This window comes from Bactrocera oleae, chromosome 4, assembly GCF_042242935.1.
Source record: "Bactrocera oleae isolate idBacOlea1 chromosome 4, idBacOlea1, whole genome shotgun sequence".
In the NCBI taxonomy this organism is placed as follows: Eukaryota; Metazoa; Arthropoda; class Insecta; order Diptera; family Tephritidae; genus Bactrocera; species Bactrocera oleae.
This window is the reverse complement of record NC_091538.1, coordinates 4,655,982-4,676,171: the sequence shown is the minus strand read 5'-3', so window position 1 is coordinate 4,676,171 and position 20,190 is coordinate 4,655,982. Positions and strand designations below refer to the sequence as shown.

The 20,190-nt window shown below is 36.9% G+C and overlaps 3 protein-coding genes across 3 annotated transcripts in view; 2 read left to right on the top strand and 1 right to left on the bottom strand.

Moving 5' to 3' along the window:
- Positions 1–20,190, bottom strand: part of mwh (multiple wing hairs) — a 94,750-nt gene that overhangs the window by 65,601 nt on the left and 8,959 nt on the right. Inside the window, exons 3-4 of the mRNA XM_014246755.3 lie at positions 7,463–7,850; positions 7,091–7,384 (exon numbers count right to left, since the gene is read on the bottom strand). Coding sequence (XP_014102230.2) covers positions 7,091–7,384; positions 7,463–7,827 — 659 coding nt within the window. The 5' untranslated portion in view covers positions 7,828–7,850. The remainder of the gene's footprint in view (positions 1–7,090; positions 7,385–7,462; positions 7,851–20,190) is intronic.
- On the top strand, positions 337–2,438 carry LOC118683146 (uncharacterized). Its single transcript, XM_036374595.2, has one exon. It carries the CDS (start codon positions 382–384, stop codon positions 2,377–2,379), a length of 1,998 nt encoding a protein of 665 aa, XP_036230488.2. The 5' UTR covers positions 337–381; the 3' UTR covers positions 2,380–2,438.
- LOC118683145 (uncharacterized) lies at positions 4,409–6,764 on the top strand. Its single transcript, XM_036374594.2, has 3 exons — positions 4,409–4,626; positions 4,722–4,883; positions 4,954–6,764. Exons 1-3 carry the CDS (start codon positions 4,446–4,448, stop codon positions 6,687–6,689), a joined length of 2,079 nt encoding a protein of 692 aa, XP_036230487.2. The 5' UTR covers positions 4,409–4,445; the 3' UTR covers positions 6,690–6,764.

The window sequence follows — 20,190 nt, the reverse complement described above, 5'->3', positions numbered from 1 at the left end:
AGGGCACGTATATTGGTGAACAAATAGCTGAAGCATTCCATTCATACATATTTTTTAAAACACAAGCGTTTGTTTATTTGCTCAGCGCAGAAGAATGTGGTACTAGAGTAGATATTAAGCGAATTTCAAGAGCCAAGAAGCACGTACGTACCACAAGTGCGCTGGATGTAGACTGCTCTAAAGCACCTTCGATAAGGAGTAGACAGATTGTTCTTATGTAGCGGAGGCACATAACCCGATAAGTATAATTTCTCCACTACACGCTATGAGTCTTTGACATGTAATAGTGTATAAAAGGTTCACGGCCACCAGTTCGGTAGTATAACAAAACGACTTCACAGCAAATCACCTCAGTTGCTTCAGCAAAAAAGTTATTTCAAAATGCGGTTCATTCTTTTAATTTGTGCATTTATTGTATCCGTCAATTCGGCCACCTATAGCCTGCAACCAGCATCTACATTGCCACGTTATCTGAGTCCTGTACCATCTCCAGACCCGCAGTCACAGCTATCTTCTTATCAATATTCAGCACCAGCTGCAGCACCTACGACTTATGCAGCGTCCGCACCAGCGCCCTCCTACGTGGCTCCGGCAGTAGTACCGTGTCCTAATGCGGCGGCAACTGCCCCACTTTCTGAAACATTGCCGTATGCACCAGCTGCGACTGTTCAGGACTCAGCACCCTACATAGCACCAGCACCAGTTCCAGCTCCGTATTCAGCACCAGAGCCAGTTCCAGTACCATCTCCTCGTTCTTATGCTACTTACGCAGCACCTGCTCCTGCTCCAGCTCTGGTTGATTATGCACCTCTTGCTCCCACTCCAGTCACTTATGCTGCACCAGACCCCATACCAGCAGCACCATCATGTCCTTACGAAACAGCTCCAGCGCAACATATCTCAGATCCAGCCCCAGCTGCTTATGCAGCGCCATCACCTGCTCCGGCCGCTTACTCAGTACCAGAATCAATACAACAAGCATATACTGCTCCTGCACAATCACCTGCACCGGTCTCCTTTTATGCTGTTCCAAGCCAAAGTGTCTCACCAGCCCTCTCCTCTTATCTAGCAACAACACAATCTGTCGCATCTTATGCAGCTCCGGCTCCGGTGTCTTATGCTGCTCCTGAACCTTCTCATTCGTCTTATGCAGCACCAGCACAGGTTTCCGCTCTTTCTGCATTGTCATCCTATACAGCGCCAGCCTCAGCATCCGCGCTTGCACCTTATGCAGCTTCGGGCTCTGCTCCTATTCCTTGTACAGCTCCTGCCCAGGCATCTTACGCAGCTCCAGCACCGATTTTGACATCTTATGCTACTCCTGAACCTGCTCAGCCATCTTACGCTGCTCCAGCACCGGCTCCGACGTCTTATGCTGCTCCTGAACCTGCTCAGCCATCTTACGCAGCACCAGCACAGGTTTCTACTCTTTCTGCATTGTCATCCTATTCGGGCTCTGCCCCTATTCCTTGTGCAGCTCCAATTCTGGCTCCAGCTCCGGCGTCTTATGATACACCTGCCCAGGCATCTTACGCTGCTCCAGCACCGGCTCCGACGTCTTATGCTGCTCCTGAATCTGCTCAGCCATCTTACGCAGCACCAGCACAGGTTTCTACTCTTTCTGCATTGTCATCCTATTCGGGCTCTGCCCCTATTCCTTGTGCAGCTCCAATTCTGGCTCCAGCTTCGGCGTCTTATGATACACCTGCCCAGGCATCTTACGCAGCTCCAGCACCGGTTTCGACGTCTTATGCTACTTCTGAACCTGCTCAGATATCTTACGCTGCTTCAGCACCGGCACCGGCGTCTTATGCTGCTCCTGAATCCGCTCAGCCATCTTATGCAGCTCCAGCACCGGCTCCGACGTCTTATGCTGCTCCTGAACCTGCTCAGCCATCTTACGCAGCACCAGCACAGCTTCCCGCTCTTTCTGCATTGGCATCCTACACAGCGCCAGCCCCAGCATCCCCTTTTGAACTTTATTCGGCTCCGGGCCCTGCTCCTGTACCTTGGGCTGCTTTATTTCTAGCTTCAGCTCCGGCGTCTTATGCTGCTCCTGAATCTGCTCAGCCATCTTATGCAGCTCCAGCACCGAATGCCGCTGTTTATCCACTGCCATCTTATACAGCACTAGCTCCAGCACCTTCTTCTGCCCCTTATGTAGCCTCAGCTCCAGCTCAGGTGTCCTATGCTGCACCTGAACAATCTCAGCCATCTTACGCTGCAGAAGCACCAGCTGCCGCTTCTGTCTCTTATATAGCCCCAACTCCAGATCCAGTATCCTATGCTGCCTCTTCACCGGCTACTTATGCGGCTCCTGCACCAGCACCCGCATCTATTCTTCCCCCATATTCCAATGCTGTTAAATATTATCAATGAATACAAAATGTTTAAAGTATTTTCCGAAGACAACAATAAAAAAATATATTACAGCTCAACCAATCTTTCTTTGTCTATATTACACTTAATTCACCAATAAGGTTGTATATTACTGAATCAAATGTGTTTGCTTCATTAGCAACAACAAATGGTTCAAGTTTAATTGTCGAAAGAAAACGCTTTTACTAGACTATCGGCATGAATCAACTTGAAACATCGATGTTCTCTTTACTAATTTGTTTACTGTATGAACTGCACTTTTTAAAGACGGTCGTCCTTTGGAGCACGATGTCACTATGCTTATGAAGCTTCCGTGAACGTGAACTTTGCTAAGAAAGAACCGACTTTGCGAAAAATGTAATGAAAAACCAATCCTTAGTTCATTATTTTATCTTTACGTGGCTGCTCATAACCTACAAAGTGTCAGTTAGGCATTCATAGGATTAAATCGATCGCCTTTACATCTTAAAACTCTTCTTTCGTTCCAAAGCATATTTTAAATTCTTTATTGAATGTATTATTGAATATGTATAATGACTTATAATAGGGAATATAATTATTTCACAGTAATCACTTTTCTCCTTATTATCCCTCTAAAATTATTTTATCATAAATTGCTAAATAATCTATAAAAAATTTTGATATTTAAAGCCTAGCTTTTTTTTTGTATTCCACAAGAGCTATTCAGAGAAAGCTTCGCATTATGTAACACAACGTGGTTTGTGTCAATGCTAGTAGCTTGTGCTTTACAGTTTTACAGCCATTGGTATGGTCGCATTGACAGCGATCGTTGTATATTTAGAGATCGCGTTTATGATTAAGTATTGACAGGAAATTCACTTTTAAATAATATATTGTACGTCCAGACTTATATAATAACTGTTTATATATTCATTAAGGTGCCCTTGAAAACAAAACACAAATTCCAAATGAAACCTCGAAATTCCCCTACAGGAATGGTATACAAATGTTCATACTTTTTGACCAAGTTTAGCTGCTTATTAAAAAAAATAATAAGTCAGTCGTTAAATTAAAAACAGCTACAGTTTTAGTAAGAAAAGTGTAAGAGCAGCAAGACGTTTCTTTGTTAGAAGTTAGCTGAAACCTCTCAAATCTACGAGTCATCTCTGAGCAATCAAATTATTATCATTATCTGACAGTGCCTTCAGTGACTGAGGACACTAATGCAATATCTGCCGTACATACCAAGAGCTGGGCTTGCTCATTGGCATTTAAGATATAAAATACTATAGGATAAATTTGGTCCCTCAATTTTCCACGAAAAACCGTTTGGTGACTACCATATCTGTTGGGTTGTGGATACAACGCCTACTGTGGAGAAATCAATATTAATAATATATAATACAGACCATTCAAGGGAAAATCATAAAAATTATAATAAATGCAGTAGGCTCGACGTATTTGAAGCCGTCCGTCCAAAAATGTTTACCAACCACGACATCCATAGAGAATAACTTCTCCCTGAAGTCCAGAATAGGGTTCAATACCGAAACAAGAAAATAATGTTTCGCTTTTAGTTATATAAAATTAAAACAGTGCCTGACTCATACTTTTCAAGAAAAGCAGATAACTTTGTTAACTGCTTGAAGCTTGCATTCAAGCAAAGAGACAGAGTTACATAAGTTGTGTATGCTTTGTAAACACCCTAACTTCGAGCAACAACGATTTCATTACCAAAGCCATAAACGCAAACATGCGGTTGGTAAACATGACTACCAGCGTGCGAAAAACACGTACTAGCAGTTGAACACCACCGGCTTTGCGTAAGCTTCAGTGATAAACGCTGAATTCTGTCTAATGACTGAAGAACGCACTTTGACAAACTTTGCGAACACGGACAGACCAGTGACAGTTAGATTGGTCCATTTAGCCAAAGGCACATAAATTGTTGATAAGTAGTTGCATTGGTGGTGAGGTCCAAAATTCGAAATTTACATTGGACCACATTAAAATGGAGTATAAAAAGCGGGCGACCCTGAAAAAGTTAGTACATTCAAATTACAGTTGCTCAAGAATTCACTTTACTCAACCTTCAAGTCGTAAATATGTGGTTAATACTATTTGTTGGGAGCCTAATCACTTCTAGCGCAAGCGGACTTTATACACCGATATGTGCTGAGGGTGGGTTACCCGTGTGTGCCACAAATGGTGCAGTATATCTTTACTTCGAAAACGAATGTAGACTAAATGCTTATATTTACAAGCAAATTTATCTTGGACAGCGAGGTAAGCTTTATACTCCTTATTTGGATACTTTTCATACCTCGTCCATATTAATATATATATATATATATATATATATATGTATGTATTTATTTTAGTTCCCATTAAAACGGACTTGGAAAACTGTTTACTAAACTGTCATGAAATTGTCTGTCCAGCACTGTTTAAGCCTGTTTGTGCTCAGCAAGTACCTGATGGACCTGTCCGCACGGTGCCCAATGCCTGTCTCGTAAATCAGCTAATTTGTGCAACTAAGCGACGTAAATATAAATTTTGATTTTCATTCCGGAAACCATTTATTCAATTTCTGTACTATTTACCTCTTCATAGACTGGAAAGTTATCGGCGAAGGACCCTGTGCGCCAACATTAAAATCAACATCATTAACAGGTGAAGAGTATTCGTTTACTTCATCACCAGTTGAAGATTATCTTATATCCGATCCGGAACCATCTTCGTACACAGGCCAGGAATACTCATCGTCCGCATCTGGTACTTCATTATACGCAATTGATGATCAAATTCAAAATTACACTGAATCAGCTCCAGCTCCTGTACCTTATGCCACCCCAGATACAGTTTCAGTACCATCTACTTATGAAGCACCACAACAAGCGCCTTGTTCAGCTGCCGCTTCCGATCCTCTACCATATATTGTTCCCAATCAAAGCCAAAGTTATCAAGCACCTTCCGATTCAGCAGCAGCTGCTTGTCCCCATACAATAGCGCTTGATTCAGCAGCCGCACCATTTGTAACTCTTGATAAAAGTCAGAGCTATGTGGCACCTGCTGAGGTACCGAAATCTTATCCAGTTTCGGAAACAATCCCATCCTCAGCACCATATGAAGTAGTTCCTTATAAGGCCACTGACCAGAATCAAAATTTCCCAGTTTCAGCTCCTTATATGGCACAGGCTTCAGTGTTAGCTCCCTATGAAACACAACAGCCAGCATCATGCTTATATGCAACACCATCTCCTGCTCCAGCATCGCTTCCTTATACTGCCCTTGACCAGAATCTAAAGAACGTAGTGCCAGTAGCACAGGATCCAAATTTAACTCCATATGAAGCACAGAAATCAGCATCAGCCCCTTGTTTGGCAACTGGTCAGAGTCCAAATTATAGTGCACCAGTTCCAGCTTCTGTAGCTTATTCCGTACAACAACCAATCCCGTCCACTTATAAAGCACCTTGCCCTATTGCCGACGTTTTACCTGCTCCAGCTCCAGCACCTTGTCCACCTCTTGAGCAGGCTCAAAATTACGCTGCAGGAGTTTCAGCTTCTGCTCCTTATGCGGCCCAGAATGCAGTTCCAGCTACCTATGAAGCAGAGCAAACAGCACTGTATCCAAATGCAGCAGTACCATCTGTTCCAGCACAGCCAGTTTATTCTAATCCAGCTCCAGTCCCAGTATCATCTCCTTATGATGTACAGCAAGCAGCTCCTTGTCCTAATGCAGAATCAACACCTGCTGCTGCTCTATCATATGCTGCTATTGAACAAAATCCTGCACCTTACGTAGTCCCAAATCCAGTTGTAGGCGCAGAACAAAATTACGGAGCTCCAGATTCTGCTTCTTACTCTGCAACGTGTCAGGATCCTGCGCCAGCCTCAGCTCCATCAGCGCCAAACACTTATTCAGCGCCTGTTCTCACTCCTACACCTTACGTTACTTCAGGTCCAGTATCAGCGTCAGCTCCATATGAAGTGCAACAACCAGCTCCGTATCCAGTACCTGTTCCAGCTGTCCAAGTTCCTTATGAAGTTCAACAACCAGCACACTGTGCTAATGTGGCACCAACGTCAGATTTGTCATATACTGCTCCAGACCAGACTCAAAGTTATCTAGCCACTTCACCTGCTCCAATCTCTGGTTCTAATGCAAATAGTGAAACAGCACCGGCTTATCAAGTGCAGCTGCCCGCTACATCAAATCAATATTCAGAACTTGGAGCTAGACTTCCAGGATCCTTAGATTTGACAAATCTTTTTAAACAACTTCGTAGACGCTCCGGAATGTTTGTTTATCAACCAAGGTATACGCATATTATAATTAATAATTAGTCTTACAAACGATAGTAAGTCAGTATTTATTTATTAGTGATAACCCATAATGGGTGATTAGCTTAGGCTTAATAAAGTGTGTTAAAAAAACAAATGAACTTTTATTTATACCAATAATTTTTAGCAGTCAGTAAACAAAATAATAGCACGCTTTTAGGCATTGGTTAACCGATCTTATTTTTGATGTAAAGCTTGGCTAATAGCTGAGACACATTCACTTTGAAGCTCAGTGTAGCAGATACATATTTTTTACAGTTTGAATAGCAGTGTTAAAATTTGAAAAGCAGACATTTGAACTTAACTTGAGTACAGTTCTACAACCACTGCAAAGTACGTGCTTATAATTCAAGATGTCAATAATTTGTCGCCAAAAAAAAAATTATTTTGCGTGTTTTACTCACCTGCCACACTTGGATGAAGTTCGCTCACAAATCGAATCCAACGAACACTCCTCCTCGCCACCGCCAATCGAATTGTAAACATTCTGATTCGTATCGAAGCAATAGCTGCAACTACAGTATGAATATTGCGAGCAGCAAAAGGACGAAGCCACCTCAGGCTCATCCAAATCTGTGATATGTATGGAACAATCACCATCGCTGTTCGAACAACTCAGTTCGCGTTCAGTGTATAAATGCGTAGAACGCGGTCGCTTGAGTGTGTGACCTTCCGAAGCAGGTGCACTGCGTCGCGATCTACAAAATTATCAAAACAAAATGAAAGTTCAACCCAGTGCACACTTCAACAAATTTCGTACAAGTGCGCATACTCACCTTTTGCTGCGCGTATCCACCGTCTCCACCACAACATTCCAGGTGCGATGTATCAGATAGAGTAGAAAAAGCATGCGCGATGTCTCACCATTCGGAGGCGCCGACGCTGGCGGCGTTTTACTGCGTCCATGACCGTGAATGTCATTGGTCGTGTGCTCACTGCGCCGACGACTGTGGCGTGCTGGTAATGTTTTGGCTTTGCGTTGCGGCTCACCGCCGTCACCATTGTCGCAAAGTGTTGAGTGATAGCGTGACTTTTGATTCCGCGGTGTAGTTGAAGCGCGCGATTTCCTAGTGTGGTTGTTGCTGTTATTACTGAAAGCCGTTGAGCCGCGGTGCACGGCATGTGTCAGTGAATTTCCCATTATTGCAGCGGCATGTGAAGTGGCTAGAAAAAAAAGAGGAAAAATAAATATAGTAGTAATGCTCGGAGGTAGCAATAAGAATGTGTTGAATATTAAAATTTCTATTTAAACAGATAACTAAAGAAAAACCTGATATGTTACAACTTAGAGCGATGTCTCTAGATAATAAATAATCGAAAAGCCTTGTCTTACAGGCCATCAACATCTCTCTAGTGTAAACTGCTTTTAGCAACGAAGAGAAATAACTGAATGAACTCGGAGTCTATCATAAAGTGGTTCGCAACTAATTTATTATTTTTTATTCTTATGAAACTTTCTTCCGACTTTCTAAACCAATTTATCTACGGTCTTATGACATTTTAAAAACCAAGGCCTTACTTGACCATTATTTGTCTGAACAGGTGCCAATAATGATATGGAGAGGTATCAAGCTTTGACTTAGCATAAGTCCGAATACAGCATATACCTATATAAAATCAGAGGCCTACCAATTCCCACGCGTTCCGTAGATAACCGCACTTGTTCTCGCCTATCATCTCAGACCCGCTCTTTTATCAGGCAAATTGCTCAATTTTTTCTTGCACTCAGTTAAGAAATTTCAACTTTGTAATACTAAAAGAAATATGTTGTAAATTAATTTAATAAAATTAATCGCTAATTTAATGATCAATTTCGATTTATACACAACCATACATATACAAGTATCAAGCTTAAATTGTTGCTTAATTTCACCGAACACCTAAGCACTCTGACCGCATTTTTTAAGTACCCATTAAAATCGACACCAATGCTACCTGACGCTTTGCAGCAACTCTTTTCGAAATCTTTCACTCATTACTAGCGATTTTACTGCAAAATCCTATGCCCAGAATGGCTATCGCTTACATTCACAGCAACAAAGGCAAGCTGCTGAGTTGCTAATTTTACGCTATTCATTATTCCTTTTCTTTGTGATTTTTTGATTGTTGTTGCTTTGCAAGCATGTTTTATTTTCTATGCCTTTGTTTTGATCACTGCAACTTTGTTTTTTATTTTATTTTTCTTGTTATTTTTTGTCGTTGTTATTTTTTACTTTTTACATTCTGCTGTCCGCCTCATTTGTCTATCTATCTTCATCATTACTTTACACATGCATTGTTCTATCAATTTCGTAATCACCTGCTGTCGCCGCCGTTGAAATGCAAATCTATGCAATTTTCATGGGTCAAGCTTGACTGCGGCAGCTCAGGCACACTTGCTGTTGTATGAGTGTGTTGCGCAGTTGAGACCTAAAATATTTTGTTCTAATATGTTATTATTGTTGAATATAGTAACATTGCTAAAGATTGCTAAGTGTGTTAAGTTCACTTGAGGCTATGGCAGTTGGGAGGTCAGCTAGGAAAAATTTAATCAATAAAATTCATTCTGAGTGGCTCTCTATTAAAGAAAACTTTTCTTTTTGTATTTGCGCTGAAGTATAATATTTTTTTGGGGTTACACAATTAGGATGGTCTAATAATTTTGCTAAAAGGAAGAGTAAACAATTGCAGTACCTGTATCACCTGAAGGCAACAAGTTGCTATAGAGAAAATATTTGTTAAATCTGACAACTGTCAAAAGCGAATGGGGTTGGAGTTCAACTTTAACATCTTGTATAGCGGATTCCAATTTTCACCGAAAAATATTTCAAAATTATAAAAAAGGTTTTTTATAATTGTAGATAATTAAAAAGGGCTAGAACCAACAAGAAATAGAAAGTAGTTCCATAATAGTTTTTTCAAACCTTCGAGCTTCTCGGAATAAACACAAAAATTACTAAAATTATCAAATACAGACATTTCTATCCATCAAAAAAATATTAAAATATATACTACTTTTGCTCATATAAAGTTTTCACAAAACTCTCATTAGCTTGCCTGGCTGCTCTATTCTCAAAAGTTCTCATTAAGCCTTAACTTGTGCCCTACTTTTTCATCGACCTTGCTTTAACAGTAAAGTTTGTAAGATATTTTCGGCATATTTCGCATGATTTGATTTATGTGAACCGAGAGTTTGCTTATTTGCTGCATGTAAATTTTGGTATGCTTTCTTTACTATTGTTTATTGTTCAGCTTCGACAACTTTGGCGAGTAAACACGAAAAATATCTGCATGAGTCTTCAATCAGACATATGGATATAGGTATATGTACATATGGTAGTAAACGATATGCAAGTATGAATACATGATTAACTCGTGCTTGTTTTGCTTTACATTTATCTTCACCATCTTAATGGAAAACAGGTGCACTTATCAATTATGATGGATACGCTAAGCGGTGGAAAGTCAAACGTCGACAAGTAAAAAATAATTAGTTCCTTGTTTTGATACTAAAAAATTGTTAGCGGTGATAAAAGATCCATTATTATAAAATGTCTTATTATGTTCAGCAATAAAGTGAGCTTTAAAAAGCGAAGAGCATAATACAAAAGCAACAAGTGACAAATATTCAGCCAGCTGTTTTGAACATTTTCTGATCCACTAACCTTAATTTGAGTGACATATCAAAAAATAGTAGTTGTAGGTGTTTAACTAATGTAAATAAAAAAGCCCTACAATGTTCGGTCTCAAATTTAAAATAACTTAATGTCACCCTAAAAATAGGCAGGATTAGCAGGCAAAGATAAATGTTGCCTACATTTAGGGAATTTGAGCCAAGTTTCACACCTATGTATGTAGACAATAATTGCATGCCGTTTAACTCGGTCCGTAAACAAATTATAACAGGTTAGACAATTACTAAAAAAATTGTGATTTTCACATAAAATATATTTGAATACAACGACTTTTCATGTAATTTCAAACATTTTTTTTTATTCAAGCAGATGTACTCTCGCTTAGTATTTATGTATTTTTTGAAATTTTCTATACGATTATACGACTATATTTACATACATATATATTCCGCACACAATAAAGCCAGTAAAATTTATCGATTCAGACGAGTTTTTAGACGCAGCTAAATTTATATACTTAAGCATAAATTTATCGCATAGCTTCAGGAAAATTAGATATAAATGCACTTAACAGGAAAACTAACACGTCGGGTATGTCAATAGGCAAATAATAGGCATTAAGAAGCAGTATTAGAGTAAGCGATCAATTCCAGAAGCTCGCACGACAAAATACTATGTATAATAGTATATAAGTATTAACATTGCTTCAACATTGAAAACTGTTCAAATGACATGGCATGAGACGTATGCAAAGTCAAGTGGAGTATAAGAGTTAAAGTCAATAAAGATGTACACTTAGATAGACTAAAGAGTTGATAATAAATTGAAGCAACAAAGAGATACAAAACTGAGAAAAGCAGTGGTCTCGGTAGCGAGTAAATTGAGGCATCATTGCTGCATTGGCTGTCTTTAAGTGTAACAGCAACTGCAACAATATTTGATGATTACATAATAGCACACTAATAATGCCAATCAGGAGGCCAATCAGCTTACCAAGACTACCTGTGCGGAAAACAGTGCACAGCAAACTGGCTCAAAATATAACAGACAAAACAATGCGGTCGTAGTGACTGTTCGCGTACGCGTAATTGAAGAAAATCGACGGCAGTTTAAAAGCAGCACTTCACAATTACTTCGGACTGCGTGAGACGTTTATCGTTAGGCTCGTATGTAGAGCATTCTGATAGCGAAGAAATTGATTGAAAAGTTTCGCACACACATATATATCAATTTGAGGTGGAATTTGTTAGAAAATACAACTCTGAAAGCAGGCCAATACACTTGACTCGCTGCTGGCGGTTAATTTCAATTTATTGCATTGAAAATGTGTCGTACAAGCAATGTGGAATAACGCATTTATCTGCAGTTCATCGGGATGCTGAAACTGGTTTGACACTCGTAAATATTGCCTACCAGACTGTGCGCTTATTTAAAATGCAAAGAATATACATACATATATGTTTGCACTTTAATCCAGTGCATCCTTTCAGTCAATTTAGTTGGCTAGTCGCAGGTGTGGCAGTTATGGCAACACGTCGCAGCTCAATATTTATAGTTCTACTCTAACATACGCACGCATATACATAGCCTTAAGAACAGAGTAGTTGCATGTATATAGTTATTATGATAAATGCTGTTGCTACTCTTGCTTGCCAGACGCAGCTGCATCCTGTTCTATTTAATATGTATAACATATTTGTATATACAATATTTAGATTGATTTCAGGTTATCTGGCTCATTGTCGCACATGTTTTTGCCCACAGCTACGCAATTGACAAGTTTCGCACTTCGAATGTAAACGGTTAATTTAAAGTGGGATCTGTTTCAATCGTGAAGGAGCCTGCTGTGCGGGCTTATATGTATAATAAATACAAACATGTATGTGCATTTGTGAAAGGATTTTTTAGTAGATTACCCAGTAAACAAAGATAGGTTCATTGAATTTTATTGACTCAAATATTAGTATTTTAGAAAAATTTTTTTAATTTAGGATTTTTACACCAAACCTTAGTAAAAAATACCTAATTTCATAAAAAAAGAAGTTCCAAAAATATGTATGAAATGTCTTTTAGTTTTTGAAATTTCAAAAATTGTCTATAAGTTTTTTAATTTTGGTATTTTGACGTAATATTATAAACCATAAAAATATCAGTTTCTGAAATTTCAAAAACTCGTCTACTAGTATTTTATTTTCTATTATTCTCATTTTTCGTAAAAAAATTTAATATTAATATTTCTTCTTCTAGTTTTTTTTATTTTTATTTTTACTAAAATTTTGAAATTTTTCGACGTTTTTGACGGACGTCTCATCCAAAGCTTAAACTGAATCGAATTAAAACTTAAGTTGACAGCAATTTATAAATCATTCTCAGGTAATCTCTGCTATTATTTCAAATGCGCGCTGGGTAGTCTTATTGAACCACATGTTTACATACCAACTCAGTCAGTTCTAGTGACCCAGTTGCTTTTGCTGTAGTCTTGCAACATAGATAAATGCAAATAAATTGCAAGGCGTTTCAGTGGCACAAGCGCGCATTTAGTTTTGCTATTATTTATTGTTGTAACACGCCTTTTTCCGACTGCTTGCTGGCTTTATTTTGCTATGTTTGTCTATGTCTCCAGCTTTCTTATATTTTGGGGCATATTTGCGCAATTTCGTTACAGCTCCTGTTATGTAGAACATAGAGAACATAACATGCCTTTCAAATATGTGATTTATAGTTATGACCTGTAATTAGTAGTTTTATAATCTGGCAGCATGTTGCACTAACTGGTTTTTGTAATACCTAAAACTAATCGAGATATATGTAGAGTTATAGTATATTATAAAATGATCACGATGACGGCACAACTTGATAACCGGATATCTGTTTGTCTGCTCGTCTTACCGCCAACTGCAAATTATATTAAGGAAAGGTGGCGAGTAAAAATAACTTTGCAGAATATAAATCTGAAACCGTTCCAGTTGCGTACATCCAACTATCGTGAACGCAAGCGAACCATACTTGCCACTAGCAACCGTATAATGTATAGGAAAATAGGTCTTCATGTTAATATCTCAGCGTAAATAAAACTGTTGATATTTTGTTTCAATAAATTCATTTGCCATTTATCTGCGTTAGTTTCTCTTGATTTGCTATATTCTGCTTTATTTACTCTATTTATTCTGCTTCACTATAATTTGGCGCACACACTGCTAAAATCACTTCTGTGTCAATGTTGAAGTTATTAGCATAATAATTGTGAGAGTTCTTTTAATTATTCAAATAAATGCTTCTCATAACTAATCAAGTTTGTTTCTTAAGTATTTTCTCAGCAATGATGGCTTTATTATACACTTAACATGGTATGTTAAGTTTGCTATGAAGTTTGCAACACCTAGAAGGAAACGTCGGAGTCTCAAAAAAAAAAATATATAAATGATCATCAACGGAAACAAGTGCTTGTATGGAAAACTTTTTCAATTGACGAGATATCTTCACTAAATTTGGTGTGAATTATTGCCTAAAGCAATAATCCAATCTCCGAAGAAATTGTTTAATTTGTATAACTATGATATATAGCACCAACTGATTCTAACTTACTCTAAGCAACGCTAGGAAACTGGAAAGTAATTAAAACTGAACGTTAAAACAACAGCGAAAAATGAATGTCTACATAAATATGTAAAAAATATGTCTGCCATAGACCACAGCATTCAATAGCAAAGATAATGTAGTGAAAAAAGTGTAAATTATGACATTTAAACGCCTGCGGATTTACCGCGCCACAAAGAGAAAAATATGCAAATTTCTCTTTTCAAAAAGAAAAGAAAAAGGCTTACACAAAAAATAAAAATAAATTGTAAAAAGCCGACTTGACTTATATTTTTAAGCATTGAACAACAACAACAACTATATAAGCCGACGATGCATTGCCACTGCTAACCAAACATCAAAATTTAAGATATGGCAACCGCACATAAAACAACAAGTCAATCCAAAAAAAAAAGCTGTCAGCTGTGCAAAATTCGGAAAAGCAGCCTAAAATATAAACCAACAAAATTGGCATTACAACAAATAAGCATAATTATGGAAACAGTCACAAATCAGTTAAAAGCATAAATTCAATTAAAATCCAACTGGTTTTATGCCGACAAAACGAAAGACTTAAGCAGCGAACGCGTCAATGCCTACACACTTGCAATGCCAGCACATAGCCACATACACATACTTGTAGTATATGTAAGTAGAAGGTTGCACAGGATGTAGCATTGGCTGCAAACTAACCAAAAACAGCGGCGATAATGTTGCAACTTTTTGTTATTTTTGTACAAAATGTTGCAAAAACCTATTTCTATATATATAAATATGTGTGTGTTTATATCTATAGATATGTATGTGCGTATATAGACGATACTTGTGCTAAGCTGGTTGCGACCGGCGTTTGAAAAGTAGAATTGGGTCGCTGCTTTGACACAGCAGTTTTTTCTTCAAATACAAATATATGTGTAAATAATATTTCAACGCCGTAGTGAATGCAGAAAAGAGGTCATTATGACGATTACGACGCACATGCTTGGTGAACGCAGCAACAAAAAAGTGGAGTGATTGAAAGAAACCTGAAATTACAAAGTACTCAGTGACGATCTAAAGATCAAAATAAAGTAGAAGTGTTTTGGTATTCATTGCGAAGAGTTACACTTATTGAAATGTGATGCAAGAGCATTTGGTGATGGAAGCAAGAACAGGTAAAAACATTTATGATCAAGGCAAATCAAATACTAATTTCATGCTTGGATTATGACTTAATGTCATATGATCTGAACGAGTAAGCAGTAAAGAGAAGCGAGTAAGAAATACGGACGGAACCAAACAACAAATACACACTCAGATTCCAATAACGGTAGGTTTTTGAAAAATGGCGATATATTTGCTGAATTTTTTATTCTCAACAAATTTTGAAGTCATGGCCGGTCATGTCTGAAATCATTTTTATTGGTATGTGAGTGTTAGGTGAAAGTCTGTACTGATTTCTCCGATTTTTGGCACAAAACTATAATATATCTAACTATTATACTCCGTAGCAAGAGGCTGCAAGCGTATAAAAAAATACATTAACTCAACTTTGTTCAAATATTTTACACATGAAGCTATATATACTGTAATAAGTTATATGGAGACTAAAGGCAGAACTAAACCGATTTTCTTCAATTTAAGCTCCAGTTTACAATATTATGAGGAAAACACGTCCATTTCATTTCATAACAATATCTCACAAAATGAGCAATATTTTTGTTATTAAGTCAACCGTAGAAGGCATGAAGATGCTCATATTCGGTTTCTGGGACCTAGTAGTGCTATTTACCAATATCGCTCGTTTTAAAATAAGAGTTGCCACTTATAAAAAAAACTAATTGCGGAAGTTTTGTTTCAAAATCTAAATTTTTTCTAGATTTATCTATTGTAAAATCAAATAATGCAATTGAAATTTTAAATGGTGTTTTATTGCAAATAGGCGTGATTAAAGCCCGATTTTTTTAACAGTTATATAACATAATTGGATTTAAATGAATGCATGCGGCATAAAAATCGTCAACAAGTTATGTTATAAAGCTAAGTTCATTGTGCTACATTTAAAGTGAATTAATTATGTAAGCCTGTTTAATCTATATCGAATTCTAAGCCGTAACTTAACATAGAATGTTTTGTACAACAACAAGTTAAAGTCACACATATGAGTGGGCAACTGCACGAGCAACTAATTGCTCATAATCAGTCAAGTCCAATAATAAATGTATCCGTTCGCATCGTTAATTGCAAGCCATCACTATGTAAAGTGCTCCAAATAGCAACAAACGAGTATTTTTTAAAGGGTGAGGCAAACTGAGGTTTGCTAAGCAAAGCTTATATGCACACGCATTCTACAAGCACTTTGTTCATTAATACATTTTTCTTGTTATAGTTATTTGCTATAACAAATGCCCGCCTCACAAGATCTGCAACCCAATTTCATAAACCAAACATGCCTCGATAACCTCAATTCTTATCACGTCTCCAGCAGCACAACACGTTCTTATTAAAAGCAGGAAAAAGAAGAAAATAAGAAACAGCGGCGGCGGAAAATATTAATGGTCTGCAAATCTTGTTTTTGCTGCAAGTTTACCTACTTGTTTACTAAACTATTCGATTGACGTGCACACACATAGTCATTACATAACAAATGTGTAAGCCTGCAACGCTCTTCAATATCTTCATCTAATTGCGACGGCCACAAGATCGCCAAGAGAACGTCACAACTGCTAAGTGTTTTACACGAAGTATGTAGAAATAATTCACAATTAAGTTAGCTGGAGTAAAGAAGTTGCGTATAAACAGGTTCGTAATAACCGATCTTCTAGGTAAATATGCTCTTAAGAGTTGATTAGCATATAAATTACGTCAAAAAAAATTTTAAAATTTGTGATTATCTATTTAGACGAATGCAAATAAACGTAACAAAATGCATATGGTGATAGAAAAATTTTTTTAGATGGAAATTTATTAGATTTGATTGAAATATGAAGAAATAATGTGTAAATGTTGGTAAGAGTGAGGAGGTTTTAGTACAATTAAAATAATAGTTTTTGAAAATAAATAAATATAAATATAATTAATAACATTTTTGAAAACTAATAAAAGAAATTTTATAAAAATTGTAACATTGTACTCACATAATTTTTTTCATAAAAAAAATCGCAAGCCTGTCTTTTTTAATTTCAAACTTTTCTTTAATGTTTAAATAAAATAAAATTTATACAGGCTACGTTGGACTGGTCATATTATTCGCACCGATAAAAACTATCTTCCTAAACAAATTCCCTTGGGCAGATGCAGAAATAAAAGGAGCAGGCAGAGCAAAACTTAGTTAGATTGATAGTGGGGACCAGTGGGGAGAATTCAAGCAAGAGACAAAAACAATTGAAGAACTAAATTGCTGCAAGCCACGCACCGCGTTGTGGAGCTAATGATGAAAATTTATATAAGAAATGGTATTAATAGCTATGATATACAATATCTCTATGATATATGCCATATCACATATAAATTTTATTACCCTTTGTAGACATGCATAGGTCAAAATTCGGATTACACTATGCGTAATCACAAAATGTATATTACTATATTTTCATCTAATACTTAAGTGGTTACATGGGTTTCCTCGAGCAAAACACGACCTAATTTCAATATATTTTTTCTTTCGTATAAAAAATTAAATATTTTATTCAAACTTTTAATTATTCCAAAGATACATATTTTGCAAAGATTTTATGAAACTATTAAAGGAAAATATTCAAAACTCGACCATTAGACAGCATTTTCGGCAGTTCCTCGAAAATAAGTGCCTCCGCGTTAACAGCAGAACTTCTTACAGGATCATCAAAAGTAAAAGGAAAAAAATACGTGCTTTAGTTAAGACCATAAACTAGGCTTTAAACAAAGGAAAAACAAAAAAAGGGAAAATGGTATTTTTGGCAGATATTTTTACAAAAAATTGCAACTTTCCATTCATTTACATTTTTCGACGTTTTCTGATTTTCAAATAGTTGTAATTGAACAATTCTCCTCCTCAAGAAGCTGCTTATTTGTTGACAAGGAATCTTCATGAAATTTAGCATAGATTGTTATACAATGCACCACTATAATCCTCAAACAAATTGGTTAGATCGGACCACTATAGCATGTAGCTGCTGTACGAATTGAAAAATCAAAATCAAGAAAAAGCGCTTTTTATACTTTTATACTATAAAAAATGCACCGGTGAAAGGTATTATAGCATCGAACCTGTTGAAGTTATCGTTTTTTGTTTTGTTCTCTAGAGATATATTTATTGGTCTACATACTTTTAAGAACAATAAACTAATTTTAATCATATAAAAATTTAAGTCGTAGTCTAAATGCATATTTATTGAAAAAGAAAAATTGCAAAGACTATTCTTATGTATTGCATATTCTAGGTCAAATTTAAGCGACAAATAACTATTCGACTATGGAAAATTCCAAACATTAGAAAGTGTTCTGCAACTCGCTGTGATTACAAAACAGCAGCAGTTTTTCAAGCGTGTGTTAAATAAACTGGTAGAAGAAAAAAATTCTCGCTATTGTTGAAAGACAAGCAATAAACAAACGGAGAAACAATGTCACAAAGCGCGATGGCCTCCAGTAGTTAAAGCGGTGTTTGAGACTGCGCAGCATACAAAGGCGGATTTAGAAGTTTAATTTGAAATGAATGAGAATTGGCTAAAGGTAGCACTAAAGTTCGAGGAGACTTTGTTTGTGTGAGTAACATATTGTATGTACATATACATATATAAACGTGAAAACTTGTCTAGCTGCAACGCTTGCAACAAGCCGGGAACTTACTAGTAGAAATGAATTGTTGTAAGGAATAGAGATGTACTCATATGCGGAGACTGGGTCAACGCGCTGTGTCAATTTAGTATATATGTATAAGTGTGTATTTATGTATACTTATTAATCGTTTAAGATAAAAAATTGTATTTAAAAACACATGTCAACTTATAGACAATAGAAAATGAAAATGAAAAGTGTCTAAAATATATCTAAAGAAATGGAAATTTGAAAAGTAAAATCTTCGCAGTTTGCATACACATATATATGCATGTAAGTATATATGAATATTGGTAAAAGTTGACATGTAATATGCAAGACAATAGCGTTCAAACAATGGCAGCTCATTTGCTGCACACGTTTTTCAACGTACAGCTCATTTTTCACTCAGCAGCCACTCAGGTGAGCGGTCAAGCTGGCGTTGAAAGTTTAACAAGCCGCACTAACCTGTGACACACAGGCATTGTTGTGGTATTTCACAGCGTCGGCAACAGCTTTATCAGCAGCAAGCAATGAAGAGTAATAACAAATTAAGCATAGAGTTGGTGTTATTATCATTGGAATACAAGTAATTCTGTATTTTTTAGGAAAAAGATTACATTTTGCGGCTATTGTATCTATGCACACGTATGGCCATTTCCTTCATGTCATTGAATTGATGGCCAATAATTTGGCAAAGCAGCCTTTTAATGATTATTTCACTGTCAAGAGTCCACACTTATTGTATTCCGCGCCACAACACCACCGTTAACATGCAACACTTGCCACACAATACACTTGGCCGCTAACATAACTGCCACTGCAAGCCTGCCAACGGCAATTTCGGTCATAAATCTTCTCTTTTATTATTCTACATATGTATATATCTTTATTATATTCACATATATATATGTATGTATATGCAGCATGGAACAGCAGTGCAGCAAAATAAAAATAAAATGTATGTCAATGCTGCCTCGCCGGTGAGCCCCGGCGGCTTCTTATTAAGATGCAATACGGAACACAAAGCTTGCCTTGCAGCATTCACACACTCACACTTCGCTTATACATTCGTGTGAGTTTATAATGATGCTTATAATTATCATTCCACAGCAAATGATCAATTGCTGCATACACATGCGCATTATTGTGTACAGTTAATTGCATGTTCCGGCTTCTAGCTTTTGTTTTATGGCATTTTATGTAGTTTAGAAAACTATTTGCATAGCCTCGCAGAAGTAAAACGTATGCTCTAACCACGAGTTGTGTATATTTTTTATAATTTTTCCATTTACGTGCTCATAAAAATTCTTGAAGTAATTTTTGTTGATTTCAAAGACAAATTCCTGCTGCTAACTACATTCATAAAAGAAGTTTGGCATCAATTTCTGCAGTAAAGTGGCTATAAATCAATAATGTTGAAATATAAATGCAACGAAATGGTTATGGCACGTAAAACTCGAAATCGGCACTGTTAAATTAATAATTATTTATTTGTAGTAAGTTTTTGTATTTGTGAATAATACTATAATATATACCTA